Source organism: Cebus imitator, unplaced genomic scaffold (genome assembly GCF_001604975.1).
Source record: "Cebus imitator isolate Cc_AM_T3 unplaced genomic scaffold, Cebus_imitator-1.0 Scaffold183, whole genome shotgun sequence".
NCBI lineage: Eukaryota > Metazoa > Chordata > Mammalia > Primates > Cebidae > Cebus > Cebus imitator.
In genome coordinates, this window is record NW_016107498.1 from 4057336 (window position 1) to 4071649 (window position 14314).

The window sequence follows — 14314 nt, forward strand, 5'->3', positions numbered from 1 at the left end:
AAACAGACTATCCAATGTGGAAAATACATAAGATAGAAAAGATATTGTGGATTATTTAAAATTGCTTTTGGAAAGAGAAGAGCTATACATACATACATTGGTAAATAAAGCATTAAAAACTAAAATGTATTACTGTACTGTACTTATAAAGAATACAATGAAAACTTATACTTTTTGATGAAGTAGATGTTAGAATAAAAGGGGCTGGTTAAACATTTGTGTAATTAATAAATACTAATACTAAAATATGAGCACCCTAAATAAAAAGCCACCAAATTTATGTGGGTCCCCAAAGTAAATAGAAAATAATGGTAGATGCTAATAATATAAAACAAAGTCATAGTAGAGACTAGTAATAAGATACCCTTATCAGGGCAAGAAAGTTTCGTCATAGAGCTGGTGAACTGGTTGAACAATGTCAGGGAGTGAGGTGGTTAAGAGCTTGGATTTTGGCCGGGTGCGGTAGCTCATGCCCGTAATCCCAGCACTTTGGAAGGCTGAGGCCGCGGATCATGAGGTCAGGGCAAGACCAGCCTGGCCAACATGGTGAAACCCTGTCTCTACTAAAAGTACAAAAATTAGTCGGGCATGGTGGCACGAGCCTGTAATCCCAGCTATTCAGGAGGCTGAGGCAGGAGAATCATTTGAATCCAGGAGGCGGAGGTTGCAGTGAGCCGAGATTGCGCCACTGTACTCCAGCCTTGGATAGAACAAGACTTCATCTCAAAAAAAAAAAAAAAAAAAGCTTGGATTCTGCAGTCCAAGTGCCTGGTTTGAATCCCGCCTCTGTCACTTGTGTTACTTTGATTTTTACCTTCTCTCTGCTTCTCTTCCCCTGTGAGAGAAGCTGGAAAAATAATAGAACCTGCCCCTGAGCTCCTTGGGAGCGTTTCGTGACTGTCTTTAAGCTGAAGCAGAGTGAGGCGTCTCTATATGTCAGTGTTACTGGCAATAGATGTAAGTAACACGTGTGGCAGAAATTAAATGAAAAAAGTAGATAAATTAAACTCCCGTATATATTTATTTCACAAAAACACTCATCATGTGTTAAGTCAAAAGAGACCGAATAAAAAAAGCAGGGATTATGTATTCCGCCTCATGTATTCTACCTTTATTTTTATTTTCTTCACAACAAAGAAACAAACTAATATAATAAGGGTTATAGTATAAATATGAGTATTTTGTAGAAAATCTTTAGATCAGGCCAAAGCAATTCCTATGAAAAAATGCATGGAAATGTTCATAGTAATAAAGATGATGGTAATAGAAACTGCAGCTACTATTTCCTGAGGACGTGTTCAGTGCTTTAGGTCTATCTCATTTAACTCTCAAAACACTCTGGTAGAGAGATTCTGTCCAGGAGAGAAGATTTGCTGGTGATACTGAAATTAAGAGAAATAAAGTGATATTTTTCTGGGTTACCTAGCTGTTAAGTTGCAGAGCTACAATTCACCCCTCCCTCTAGCTTTGCAGGTTGGGCTTTATGTTAATCAGAAAGAAAAGGGGAGGCTGGGCACAGTAGTTCATAGCTGTACTCCCAGCGCTTTGGAAGGCCCAGGTGGGCAGATCACTTGAAGGTCAGGAGTTTGAGACCAGCCTGACCAACATGTTGAAACCCTGTCTCTACTAAAAAAATTAGCTGGGCATGGTGGTGGGCACTTGTAGGCCCAGTTACTTGGGAGATTGAGGCAGGAGAATCACTTGAACCTGGGAGGCGTAGGTTGTAGTGAGCCGAGATCGTGCCACTGCACTCCAGCCTGGGTGACAGAGTACGAGTCTGTCTCAAGAAAGAAAAGGGGAAATGCAAAGCTATTCAGTAGGGATCTCAAGGTTTTGGAAGGCAAACAGTGTAGTCATCCAAATAAAAAGAAAAAGAAGCAATAAAATTAATAAAATGTCAACTAGAAAATGAGAGCCGAATCAAAGTAGGAACACACTGAGAAATGATTTATTTTTGAGGCACGGTTTTGCTCTGTTGCCCAGGTTGGAGTGCAGTGGTGTGTGATCATGACTTGCTGCAGCCTCAAACTTTTGGGCTCAAAAAATCCTGCTTCAGCCTTCCAAGAAGCTAGGACTATAGGCACAGACCATGACACCCAACTATTTTTTTTTTTTAATTCTTTTATGACAACACCGAGCTGATTTTCAATTTAAAAATATTTTATGGAGACAGGGTCTTGCTATGTTCCTCAGACTGGTTTGGAACTCCTGGCCTCAAGTGATTCTCCTACCTCAGCCTCCCAAAGTGCTAGAATTACAGGCATGAACCACCAATCTGGCTGAAAATGATACATTTTAATGAGAAAAACATAGGTTAAATGGAGAGATAGCCAATAAGCATTGATATCAAGACTAAACAGGAAAAATGACAGTGCTTCCCAAATTAATTCATATAATCAAAATGATTGCTGTTAATATGTCAATGGAATCCTTTTGATAGTCTGCCTAAATAATTTCAAAATTCACTTAAAAAAGTGCATGAGTAAGAGGATCAAAAGATGGCCCAAGTTGGTCCGAGTATTGTGGGTTATTGTTAAGCTGATTTAACATTGTCTCTCCCACAGCCATGCTTGACTAGCTTAAAAAAAAAAAAAAAAAAAAAAAAAAAATAGTAAAGAAGATGAAATAGAATCACAAAAAATAATCCACAGAAATGCAGAAAAAAAAAAAAAAAAGAAAACAAAAAATAATGGCCCAAAAGGAGATTGGGCAATGTGGAGACTTACTGTTTTAGATAAGATATAATGTGAGGCCATAATTGTTTATGTAGCCAAAAAAAGAAAAAATGAAGACTAACAGACCAATATAAACGTAAGAAGTAGAATCTAATTTGTGCATGAACCTAGAGTGTTATAACTAACACCAGGGGGAAAGGTATTTAAAATTACTGTATGCCATGTATCAAATATTCCAAGAGGATTCAAGTTAAAAAATAAACCCACAAACGGGTTCAAGCAATTCTCCTGCTTCAGCCTCCCCAGTAGCTGGGATTACAGGCCCCGCCACCACACTCGGCTAATTTTTTTTTTTTTTTGTATTTTTAGTCGAGATGGAGTTTCACTGTGTTAGCCAGGACGGTCTTTGTCTTCTGACCTCTTGATCCACCCACCTTGGCCTTACAAAGTGCTGGGATTACAGGCGTGAACCGCTGCGCCTGGCCCTGAAAAATATTTTAAAAGGCAGAATACATTTTTAAAAAGTTTTATTTTGTTTTAAATTGACACAATGATTGTACATATTAATGGGGTACTGTATCTTGAACTGAGCTGAGCTCAAGTGATCTGCCCACGTTGGCCTCCCAAAGTGTTGGGATTGCAGGTGTGAGCCACCGTGCCCAGCCAAATAACACATTAGGTAATGATCAAGTTAGGATAATTAACATTTCTATCACCAAAACACTTGTCATTTCTTTGGGGTGAGATGGTTCAGAATCATGTCTTCATCTATTTTGCAACATACATTACATTAATGTTAACAATATAGTCACCCTACTGTGCTATGTATCACCAAAACTGATTCCTCTATTCTGTGACTTTATACCTGTTGATCAACCTCCCCCGCTCCTGCCTACTAACCACTATTTACTCTCTAATTCTATGAGGTCACATTTTTAGCATTTACATATGAGTGAGATCATGTGGTATTTGTCTCTCTGTGTTGGGGTTATTTCATTGGACATAATGTCCATTAGGCTTATCCATGTTGCTGTAAATGTGGTAAACAGAAATACAGGTATTTCTTTGACAAACTGACTTTCTTTCTTTTGGATCTATACCTGGTGGTGGGATTGTTGGATCATATGGTAGTTCTATTTTAGTTTTTAGGAAGATTCCTAATTACAGCACTATTCATAAAAACCAAGATATGGAATCAACCTAACTATCAGTCAATGAATGGACAAAGAAAATGTGCTATGTGTTCACAGTGGAATACTATTCAGCCATAAAAAAGAATAAAATCCTCTCATTTGCAGCAACATGCAACATGGATAAGCCTAATACAGCAAATATTATAGTTTCTGAAGTTCCTCTTGTTAGTGATTTTTAGTTTTATTCCATTGTGGTCAAAAAATATAATTGATATGATTTTGATTTTTAAAATTTGTTCAGACTAGTTTGCTCCCTTTAGGTCGATTAATAATTGCTTTGTATATTTAGTTGTTCCAATGTTGTGTGCATATATATTTATAAATGTTACATCTTTCTGATGTATTGATCATTTTATATGGCTTTTTATATAATGGCCTTCTTTTTCTCTTTTTACAGTTTTTGGCTTAAAGACTATGTATTTTGTATTAGTACAGCTCCATTTTTTGTTTCCATTTGCGTAGAATACCTTTTTCTACCCCTTTTCTTTGAGTCTGTGTATTCTTAAAATTGAAAGGAGTCTCTTGTAGGCAGCATTTGGTTGGATCTTGTTTTAATCCATTCAACCACTCTATATCAGCAGAATACATTTTTGAATTAATGAAGCAATAGAAGAAATAACAAGCCAGATTATTATGGCGGTATAAAAAATTTAAAACTTACAATTAAAAACAATATAACAATGAAAAAGAAAGCACTAGAGAAGTATTTGAGAGAATTAAAAGTTTAATATTATAGTATATGAGGACATATTCTAAGATTATGTAAAGGGAACTTTGTATGTAAACAGTAGTTCTCACCATAGGAAACAAAATAACAAAACTGATGAATTATTTAATTATGATTATTTAAAAATATAGTCTTAATTCTGTGATATAAATATCTAGGAACTGAACAAAAACATGAGTTTAAAATCCTGTTACTGGTGAGAAATAAATATATTGCTTTAATTTTCCTTATTTAACTAATATTTGGTCATTTGTGACAGGAGCTATTAAAATGACTATTTTTTTGTCCAGTAATCTTACCCGTAAAAATTTACCTTAGAGAAATAATTGAAAAGAATAAGAACCTTGCCCAGGCATGGTGGCTCATGCCCGTAATCCCAGCACTTTGAGAGGCTGAGGCAGTGCATTGCCTGAGTTCAGGAGTTTGAGACCAGCCTGGGCAACATGGCAAAACCCCGTCTCTACCAAAAAACAAAAAAATTAGCTGGGTATAGTGATGTGTGCCTGTGGTCCCAGCTACTTGGAAAGCTGAGGTGAGAGAATTGCTTGAGGCTGGGAGGTGAAAGTTGCAGTGAGCTGAGATCACACCACTGCACTCCAACATGGGTGACAGAATGAGACCCCATCTCAAAAACAAAAACAAAATAAAAATGAATAAGAATCTTATGTATAGGTCTTTTAAAACACATAATTTATATAGCAAAAACAATAAATAGATTAAAAAAGCTTTGAAACCAGCCTAAATACTTAAGGTATTTGATGGACTGTAATACAAATATTAAATTACAAATATGCAAATTAGATAAAATCAAGGAAACTTACTTGTTAATAATATTAAATAAAACAACAGAATGCAAGATTAATGTATACACTACTTATTTATTTGTGAAGTTTGCCTATGAAGATTGTACAATTCCATAGTGACACAGTCATTTTTTTGTGTGTGATGGAGTCTCACTCTGTCACCAGGCTAGAGTGCAGTGGAATGATCTTGCCTCACTGCAACCTCTGACTCCTTGGTTCAAATGATTCTCCTGCCTCAGCCTCCTGAGTAGCTGGTATTACAGACATGTGCCACCACACCCAGCTAATTGTTGTATTTTTTAGTAGAGACAGGATTTCACCATGTTGGCCAGGATGGTTTCGATCTCCTGACCTCAGGTGATCTGCCTGCTTCGGACTCCCAAAGTGCTGGGATTACAGGCCTGAGCCACTGTGCCTGTCCCAGTCATTGTTTTAATTCACAATAATAGGTAAATTTAAAATTACTGAAATTTAGAGGTTTTTTTTATACATATGAAGGAAAAATCGTGTCAGGATCTCCAGTTGGACATTTGTGTCCTCCAACAATCAACAGATGTCTGAAAACCCCTGGCGGTTGACCTATTGTGCTTTTATTTACAGTGCTTGTTTCAGGTTCTGGTAAACATTCCTCAGAGTCCAAAAGTGGGGAAGCCTAGCATTGCAGCCACCCCTGTCAGCACCCAGCATGGATCCATTCTACAGCTGAACAACACCTTGGAAGAGAAAGAAGTTTGTAGGTTTGTGCCTCTATAATGTGATCTAAGTGAAGTCTGCATTTTCTCTTTTTCTATTTTGGTTTTAGCTTTTTTTTTCTCTTTTTTTTTTTTTTTTGAGACAGAATCTCACTCTGTTGCCCAGGCTGGAGTGCAGTGGCGCGATCTCGACTCACTGCAACCTCTGCCTCCCGGGTTCAACAATTTCTCCTGCCTCAGCCTCCCGAGTAGCAGGGTCTACAGGTGCGTGACACCACACCCAGCTAACTTTTTGTATTTTTAGTAGAAACGGGGTTTCACTGTGTTAGCCAGGATGGTCTCGATCTCCTGACCTCACAATTTACCTGCCTCGGCCTCCCAAAGTGCTGGGAGAACGGGCATGAGCCACCACGCTTGGCTAGCTTTTTTTCTCTTTACAGTATTTATCTTTTCTAGTCTGTACCCAGGAATATGTATTATTCTGCCTTCATGACATTAGCAAAATCCAACTTCTTATTTCCTAATCTAACCATTTGTCTTAATTTTACCTAATGTTTATAGGTTGGAATACAAATTTGGAGAATTTGGGAACTATTCTCTCTTGGTAAAGTACATCCATAATGGAGTTAGTGAAATTGCCTGTGACCTGGCTGTGAACGAGGATCCAGTTGACAGTAACCTTCGTACGTATGTGTTCTCTGTTGATTTTCACATTTGCATTTTCAGAGGTTTCAGTTTTTGAGTACTGCTTGTAAAGCAGAGCAGTCTGTAATACTTTCTGTAATTGAAAACCTAAATCTTAGATCATTGATGAGCACCCCACCAATAAAAAAATTCACATAAATTGTAGGTTATTTATCCTACGATTTACAATATGGTACAATTTATAAATATGGTATATTTATAATATATTTATTATTTGAATATAATAATAAAATTATGTGACATTAAAAAATTATGTATTGGCCTGGCATGGTCGCTCATGCTTGTAATCCCAGCACTTTGGGAGGCCAAGGCAGGCAGATCGCTTGAGTTCACAAGTTTGAGATGAGCCTGGGTGACATGGTGAAACCCTGTCTCTACAAAAAATACAAAAATTAGCCAGGCCTGGTAGTGCATGCCTGTAGTCCCAACTAGTCGGGAGGCTGAGGTGGGAGGCAGAAGTTGCACTGAGCCAAGATTGTACTGCTGAACTCCAGCCTGGGTGACAGAGCCAGACCTTGTCTCAGAAAAATATTATATGATATATCAATATATTCTCATAGTTTTTAGTTTAATTATGAAGTATTAACAAACCTAAAAAGTTAATGCAGTGGAAAGAAACTAGAAATAGGGTAAATGGCTGTCAAATATCTCTCCTTGTTTTAGGAGGAAGGGTATTGTATTTCCTGTACGTCTTCCACTGACAGTCCAGGGTCCTCTTAGATAAAGGAGGGATCATTCATTGTCCAATAACCCCAAGGAAGAAAATCTGCCCTTCTGAGTTTCCCATTAGGTAACTGTGTGCTGCCTTTCAAAAGGCGGTAACCAATCCCTGCGGCATGAGCAAGTACTGTTCACAGGGAAACTATTAAAGACTGTGAGGTTATATCAAAAGAACATAGGAGCCAGTATGAAAGGGCCAATGGAGGAGGACAATTTAAGCATTAAGAAGAAAAATAATGAATGTGTAAAAACCATGAGGTCATATGAAAATAAGTGAGCAAGGCCAGCCTTCCCAAACAAAAACACAAACAATGCTTTGTCTTTGTAGGTAACCAGGGCACCTGATGTTAACTAGGGTGATCTAAAGTTGTTAGTTGAAAGGAGAGATTTAAGCATTTATTTTGCCTGTTTTAACTAATTCAGGATAACCAAATAGTCCCTGTTGAGGGAAAATTCTGTGGAGAAGAATTTCAGGTAATAAACACAGCAAAAGGGCAGGATATGTTACAACCCCTAATGAAGTAAGTGATTCAGGGATATACCATATGAGTAGAAGAAACCATGAGGTGAAGGGGAATTTTTACCAGCTGAACACATCCACCAGTCATGGGTCAACCACAGCAGGTGCACTTTCAGTGTTAGCCAGGAAGTTATTGTTGATTTCATATGACATTGTGGTTATATAACAAAATATCCATTTCAAAGATACTTTTTGTTTTGAAATAGTTTTAGATTTGTAGAAGTGTTGCAAAAAGAGTTCCCAAATATCCTTCACCTAGCTTCCCCTAAACCCTAAACTGTAAAATCGTAGTATAGTTACCCCACATACAATTACCAAAACCAGGAACTTAACGTTGTTCTTAACATTGAACTTACATGGATACAGTACTGATCTACAGGGTTATTTAAATTTCTCTAAATGTCCCTTTTAGTATTCTTCTGCGGTGCTGGCTTTGATGTAGGATCCCACACTGCATTTAGCTGTCAGATCTCCTTCGTCTCCTCCAGTCTAGGACACTTCCTCAGTCTTTCTTTGTCTTTCATGACCTTGACGGTTTGAAGGGTAATGTCTGGTTATTTTGTCGACTGTCCTTGATTTGGATTTGCTTGATGTTTCGTGTTTTCTCATGAACAGGTGGAGGTTTTACATTTTTTAGTAGAATACAACAGAAGCAAGGCTTGGTCCTTCTCAGTGCCTTGTGTCAGGAGGCGCACGATGTCAGACTGTCTTTATAAGGGCTTTAGAGTCACATCCTGAAGTATGTAAGAATGAAATAACATGATATGCTGGATTCTTAAGGAAATAGTTTAGCCAGAAAAAGGAAGATGTGGAGTGGGTAGGTAGTTATAGATGAAGCAACAGGGACTGTATCTCAGTAATTCTAGGATCTGGGTAATGGGTTATATACGGGTTGATGATACCATTCTCCATGCTTTTGTTTATGTTTGATATTTTTTATAATGACAGTTGTGACTCCCTTCAGGATGAGCATTCTCAATTATTTCTAGGAAATTCAGCATGAGAATTCAGGCTTCCCCTCATTGGTTTTCATTTATAGATGAATTGTAATGATGTGATCTTTGATGTTTGTGATGACATCTTTGAGGTGTGTTTTCTTTTCTTTTTCTAGCTGTGAGCATTGCATTCCTTATTGGTCTCGCTCTCATCATTGTGATATCCTTTCTGAGGCTCTTGTTGAGGTAAGATGTGCGGGGAGGACACTGCTGGGAAGGCAGAGTATAGAAACAACACATTCAGAACAGGCAGCTGTGACCCTCAAGTGATCATCATTCTTTGATGATATGAGCATTTCTGTGTCCCGCATGTCCATCCAGTGCTAGGCTTCAGGGACTTATGTAGACTGAGATGTGGTCTCTGACTTACGGGAAGTGATAACAAAGGTTCTTGTGGATTTTTGCCTTCCATCCTCCCACGTGGCTGATTAGGAAGAAAATGCTTGAGAAATCATTATTTCCTAAAGCATCCTGGTTTTCAGCAACTGGAAGTGGCTTGTGACAATTTTAGGAGGAGGTTGCTGCATTGGATACCCCGCCCATCTCTGGCCCTGAGGTTGCATCTTCTAGTCCAGCTGCCCAACCTCTGCCAGCACAGACATCTGGTGGCACAGATAGGGGTCTGGAGGCTGTCCCTCAAGACCTCAGCGTGGACTCCCTGTCCCTTGGTTAGTTTGTTAGCCAACATGGAGAAGGGACTGGTTCTGCTCTGTGTGGTGAACAGGTGATTCTGGTAAGAGTGAATTAGTGGACTAGAAAAAGAAAGTAAAATAGATCCAGGCCCAGTTTAATCAACTTTCAAAGGAAAGTTTTTTCATGTTTTAAAAAGAATAAGATTGAATTTTTTCATGCTTATCTTGTTGGGGTCTCAAGAAGGACCACAAGGTTTTATTGGTGAGCGATATCCAAATTGGAAGAATGGAAACCTAACCTCTAAGTCGGCTAGCGGGGAAAACCCTGAAGCTTTGGGGAATTTCTGCACTGTGATAATCTAGCTTTGTACATCTTAGAAATAGTTTAATTCCATGTATGAGGACTTTGACTGTGTATAGGGTAAAAGAACCACTTGTTGCTTAGAAGCAACTTGTAACCTTACTGTTTTTTAGGAATAGAGGAAGATTCTGGCAGGGGAGTTTCATTTCTTTGAGTTAAGGTATTATCTTACCAATCTTTTGATAAAATGCAAATGCTATTTCAGTATATCAGGATGCTTTTCACATGAATGGATCTCTTATGGATTTTTTTTTTTTTTTTGAGACAGAGTCTCACTCTTGTCACCCAGGCTGGAGTGCAGTGGTGCCATTATGGCTCACTGCAGCCTCAACTTCCTAGGCTCAGGTGATGCTCCCACCTTAGACTCGTAAATAGCTGGGACTACAGGCATGCATCACCATGCCCAGCTAACTTTTTTTTTTTTTTTTCATATTTAGTGGAGATGGAGTCTTGCTATGTTGCCCAGCTGGTCTTGAACTCCTGGACTCAAGTGTTCCCTCTGCCTCGGCCTCCCAGAGTACAGGGATTACAGGCATGAGTCACCATAACTGGTCATATTTCATGACTTTTTAAAGTAATTGATAGCTAGACCGGGTATGGTGGCTCATGGCTGTAATCTCAGCACTTTGAGAGGCCAAGGCAGGCGGATCACTTGAGGTCAGGAGTTTGAGAAAAGCCTGTTCAACATAATGAAACCCTGTCTCTACTAAAAACACAAAAAGTAGCTAGGTGTGATGGCAGGTGCCTGTAGTCCCAACTACTCGGTAGGCTGAGGCACGAAAATTGCTTGAACCTGGGAGATGAAGGGTGCAGTGATCTGAGATCACACCAGTGCACTCCAGCCAGGGAGTCTGAAAAAAAAAAAAAGTAACTGATAGCTGAGGTCAAGCATTTTCAAAGGGAAGAAATTCCACCTTGCCCCATGTGGAACTGAAACTACTCTTTGCACATGATTCTGCCCTTCCAGCCTGTGGGCAGAATGCTGTTCTTGGCAAAGCAAGAGTCCCTTATTCCCCTCCCCCTCGCTTTCTAACATACCCAGGGAGGTTCAGATGACTGTGAGCCAAAAAACAATCAGAAAAAGTTGAGAGAATAAAGAGCCTCTCTCCTTTTCACTTGAGCAATAGGCATGAACAAGAAAATTAAGTATTTTTGTTTTATTTTTAAAAATCTTCTCCTTTTCACTCTTCCTTAGATGTGTCTATTTAACTTCATTTTGCATGTGTTGGCAATGTTATCCATGCTGAATAAACTAGAAATGAGAGTTGAGTTGTGAGGGAAAAGGAGAAATTGCAAATGTATGCCTTGGGCGTATGGATCATGTTTGGATACTGAATTGAACCACTAAACTATAAAAAAATGTTATGAAACAGGGAAACTGAACTGGCTATGTGACACTTTTAAGGAATTATTGCTATCATTTAAAAATGTGACAAGGGTATTGTGATTATGTTTAGAAATAAAAATAGTCCATATCTATTAGAGATACATACTAAAGTGTTTATGCATTAAATGATATGATGTCTAGGATTTTCTACAAAACATTCCAAGTCAGGAATGAGGGACAGTGGGTGAGAGGACAGATGAAGTAAGATTGGCTTCAGCGTTTATTGAAGCTGGATGCTGGAGGTCCATTATTCAGGAAGACCCTATGCTACTGTGCTTTGCTTTATTGCACTTAACGGATATTGCATGTTTTACAAATTAAAGGTTTGTGGCAATCCTGCATCCAGCAATTCTTTTTTTTCTTTCGAGACATGGTCTCATTCTGTCTCCCAAGTTGGAGGGCAGTGGTGCCATCACAGCCCACTGCAGCCTTGACCTCTCACACTGCAGCCTTTTGATTTAAAGTGAGAGACATGCGGCCAGGCTGGGTGGCTCATGCCTGTAATTTCAGCACTTTGGGAGGTTGAGGCGGCCGGATCTCTTGAGCTCAGGAGTTCGAGACCAGCCTGGCCAACATGGTGAAACCCCATCTCTCCTAAAAACAGAAAAATTAGCTGGGTGTGGTGGTGCACACCTGTAATCCCAGGTACTCGGGAGGCTGAGGCACGAGAATCGCTTGAACCCAGGAAGTGGGGGTTTGCAGTGAGCCAAGATCATGCCACTGCACTACAGCCTGGCTGACAAAGTGAGACTTCATCTCAAAAAATAAAAAGTAAAGTGAGAGACATGCAACTCTTCCTTTTACTCAAATACTTAGAAGCCATTGTAGGGTAATTAATTGGTCTAATTTCAATGTTGTTGTATCTGAAATAATAGAGAGGCCCAAAAAGAGGGAGGGATATGGGGAAACAGTCAGAACATACTCAAAACTTACTGACCTTATTGACCTCCCGGGCACAAGCAATCCTCCCACATCAGCCTGTCAGGTAGCTGGGACTAGAGACATGTGCCACCATGATAAATTTTTCTTTTAAAGTGAGTGGGGGGTCTCACTGTGTTGCCCAGGCTTGCCTTGAGTAATTTTGTTGGCTCCATTTTTCCGACAGCATGTCTCATTTCTTGTCTTTGCATTACATTTTGATAATCCTTTTAATAATTCAACTTTTTTATTAATATTGTATCTTTTATGGTGATTTGTGATCAATGATCTTTGATGTTGCTACTGTAATTGTTTCGGGATGCCATCAAGCCCACCTATGTAAGATGGTGAACTTAATCAGTAAGTGTTGAGTGTGTTCAGACTGCCCCACCCACTGTTTCCCCATCTCTCTCCCTCTCTTTGGGCCTCTCTATTCTTTCAGATACAACAATATTGAAATTAGGCCAATTAATTACCCTACAGTGGCTTCTAAGTGTTTGAGTAAAAGGAGGAGTTGCATGTCTCTCACTTTAAATCAAAAGCTAGAAATGATTAAGCTTAGTAAGGAAGGCATGTCGGGAGCCATGATGGGCCAAAAGCTAGGCCTCTTATGCCAAACAGCCAAGTTGTGAAAGTTCTTGAAGAAAATGAAATGTGCTACTCCAGGGAATACACAAATGATAAGAAAGTGAAACAGGTCGGGCTTAGTGGCTCACACCCGTAATCCCAGCACTTTGGGAGGCTGAGGCCAGTTGATTGCTTAAGGTCAGGAGTTCGAGACCAGCCTAGCCAACATGGCAAAACCCCATCTCTACTAAAAATACAAAATTAGCTGGGCATGGTGGTACACGCCTGGGTAGTCTGGATAGAGGATCAAACCATTCCCTTAAGACAAAGCATAATCCACAGCAAGGCCCTAGCTCTCTTCAGTTCTGTGAAGACAGAGAGAGGTGAGGAATCTGCAGAAGAAAGGTTGGAGGCTAACAGAGGATGGTTTCAGAGGTTTAAGGAAAGAAGCCATCTCCGTAACCTAAAAATGCAAGGTGAAGCAGTAGGTGCTGATGGAGAAGCTGCAGCAAGTTCTCCAGAAGATCCAGCTAAGATCACCGATGACCATGGCTACACTAACACCACAGTTTCAGTACAGATGAAACAGCCTTCTAATGGAAGAAGATGCCATCTAGGACTTTTTTTTTTTTCTTTTGAGACAGAGTCTTGCTCTGTTGCCAGGTGCCAGGCTGGAGTGCAGTGGTGCAATCTCGGCTCACTGCAACCTCTGCCTCCTGGGTTCAAGCAATTCTCCTGCCTCAGCCGCCCAAGTAGCTGAGACTACAGGTGCACGCCATCACGCCCAGCTAATTTTTGTATTTTTTAAGGAGAGACGGAGTTTCACCATGTTGGCCAGGATGGTCTCAATCTCTTGACCTCGTGATCCACCTGCCTCTTCCTCCCAAATTGCTGGAATTATAGGTGTGAGCCACCGCACCTGGCCTATCTAGGACTTTTAATAGCCAGGAAGGAGAATTCAAGCCTCACAGGACAGGCTGACTTTCCTGTTAGGTGTTACTACAATTGGTGACTTTAAGTTGAAGCCAATGTTCATTTTCCATTCTGGAAGTCTTAAGGCCCTTGAGAATTATGCTAAATATCCTCTGCCTGTGCTCAATAAATAGAACAATGAAGCCTGATGACAGCACATCTGTTACAGCATCTCTTACTATTTTAAGCCCACTGTCAAGACCTACTGCTCAGAAATAAAGATTTCTTTCAAAATATTATTGAGCATTGATGATGCAACAAGACACCCAAGAGCTCTGATGCAGATGTACAAGCAGATGAATGTTGTTTTCATGCCTGCTAATATGATACCCATTCTGCAGCCCATGGATCAAGGAGTAATTTTGATTTTCAAGTTTTACTATTTAAAAAATACATCTTATGAAGCTGTATAGCTGCCATAGATAGTGATTCCTCCAATGAATCTGG

At 39.6% G+C, this 14314-nt stretch overlaps 1 protein-coding gene across 2 annotated transcripts in view; it reads left to right on the forward strand.

Moving 5' to 3' along the window:
* HGSNAT (heparan-alpha-glucosaminide N-acetyltransferase) overlaps nucleotides 1–14314 on the forward strand; it is a 57855-nt gene that overhangs the window by 18288 nt on the left and 25253 nt on the right. Inside the window, exons 3-6 of one of the 2 annotated variants that reach the window (XM_037744768.1) lie at nucleotides 5999–6135; nucleotides 6652–6773; nucleotides 9147–9216; nucleotides 12771–12821. In XM_037744768.1, the coding sequence (XP_037600696.1) occupies nucleotides 5999–6135; nucleotides 6652–6773; nucleotides 9147–9216; nucleotides 12771–12821 (380 nt within the window). The remainder of the gene's footprint in view (nucleotides 1–5998; nucleotides 6136–6651; nucleotides 6774–9146; nucleotides 9217–12770; nucleotides 12822–14314) is intronic. The other variant, XM_017545976.2, reaches the window with a different exon arrangement.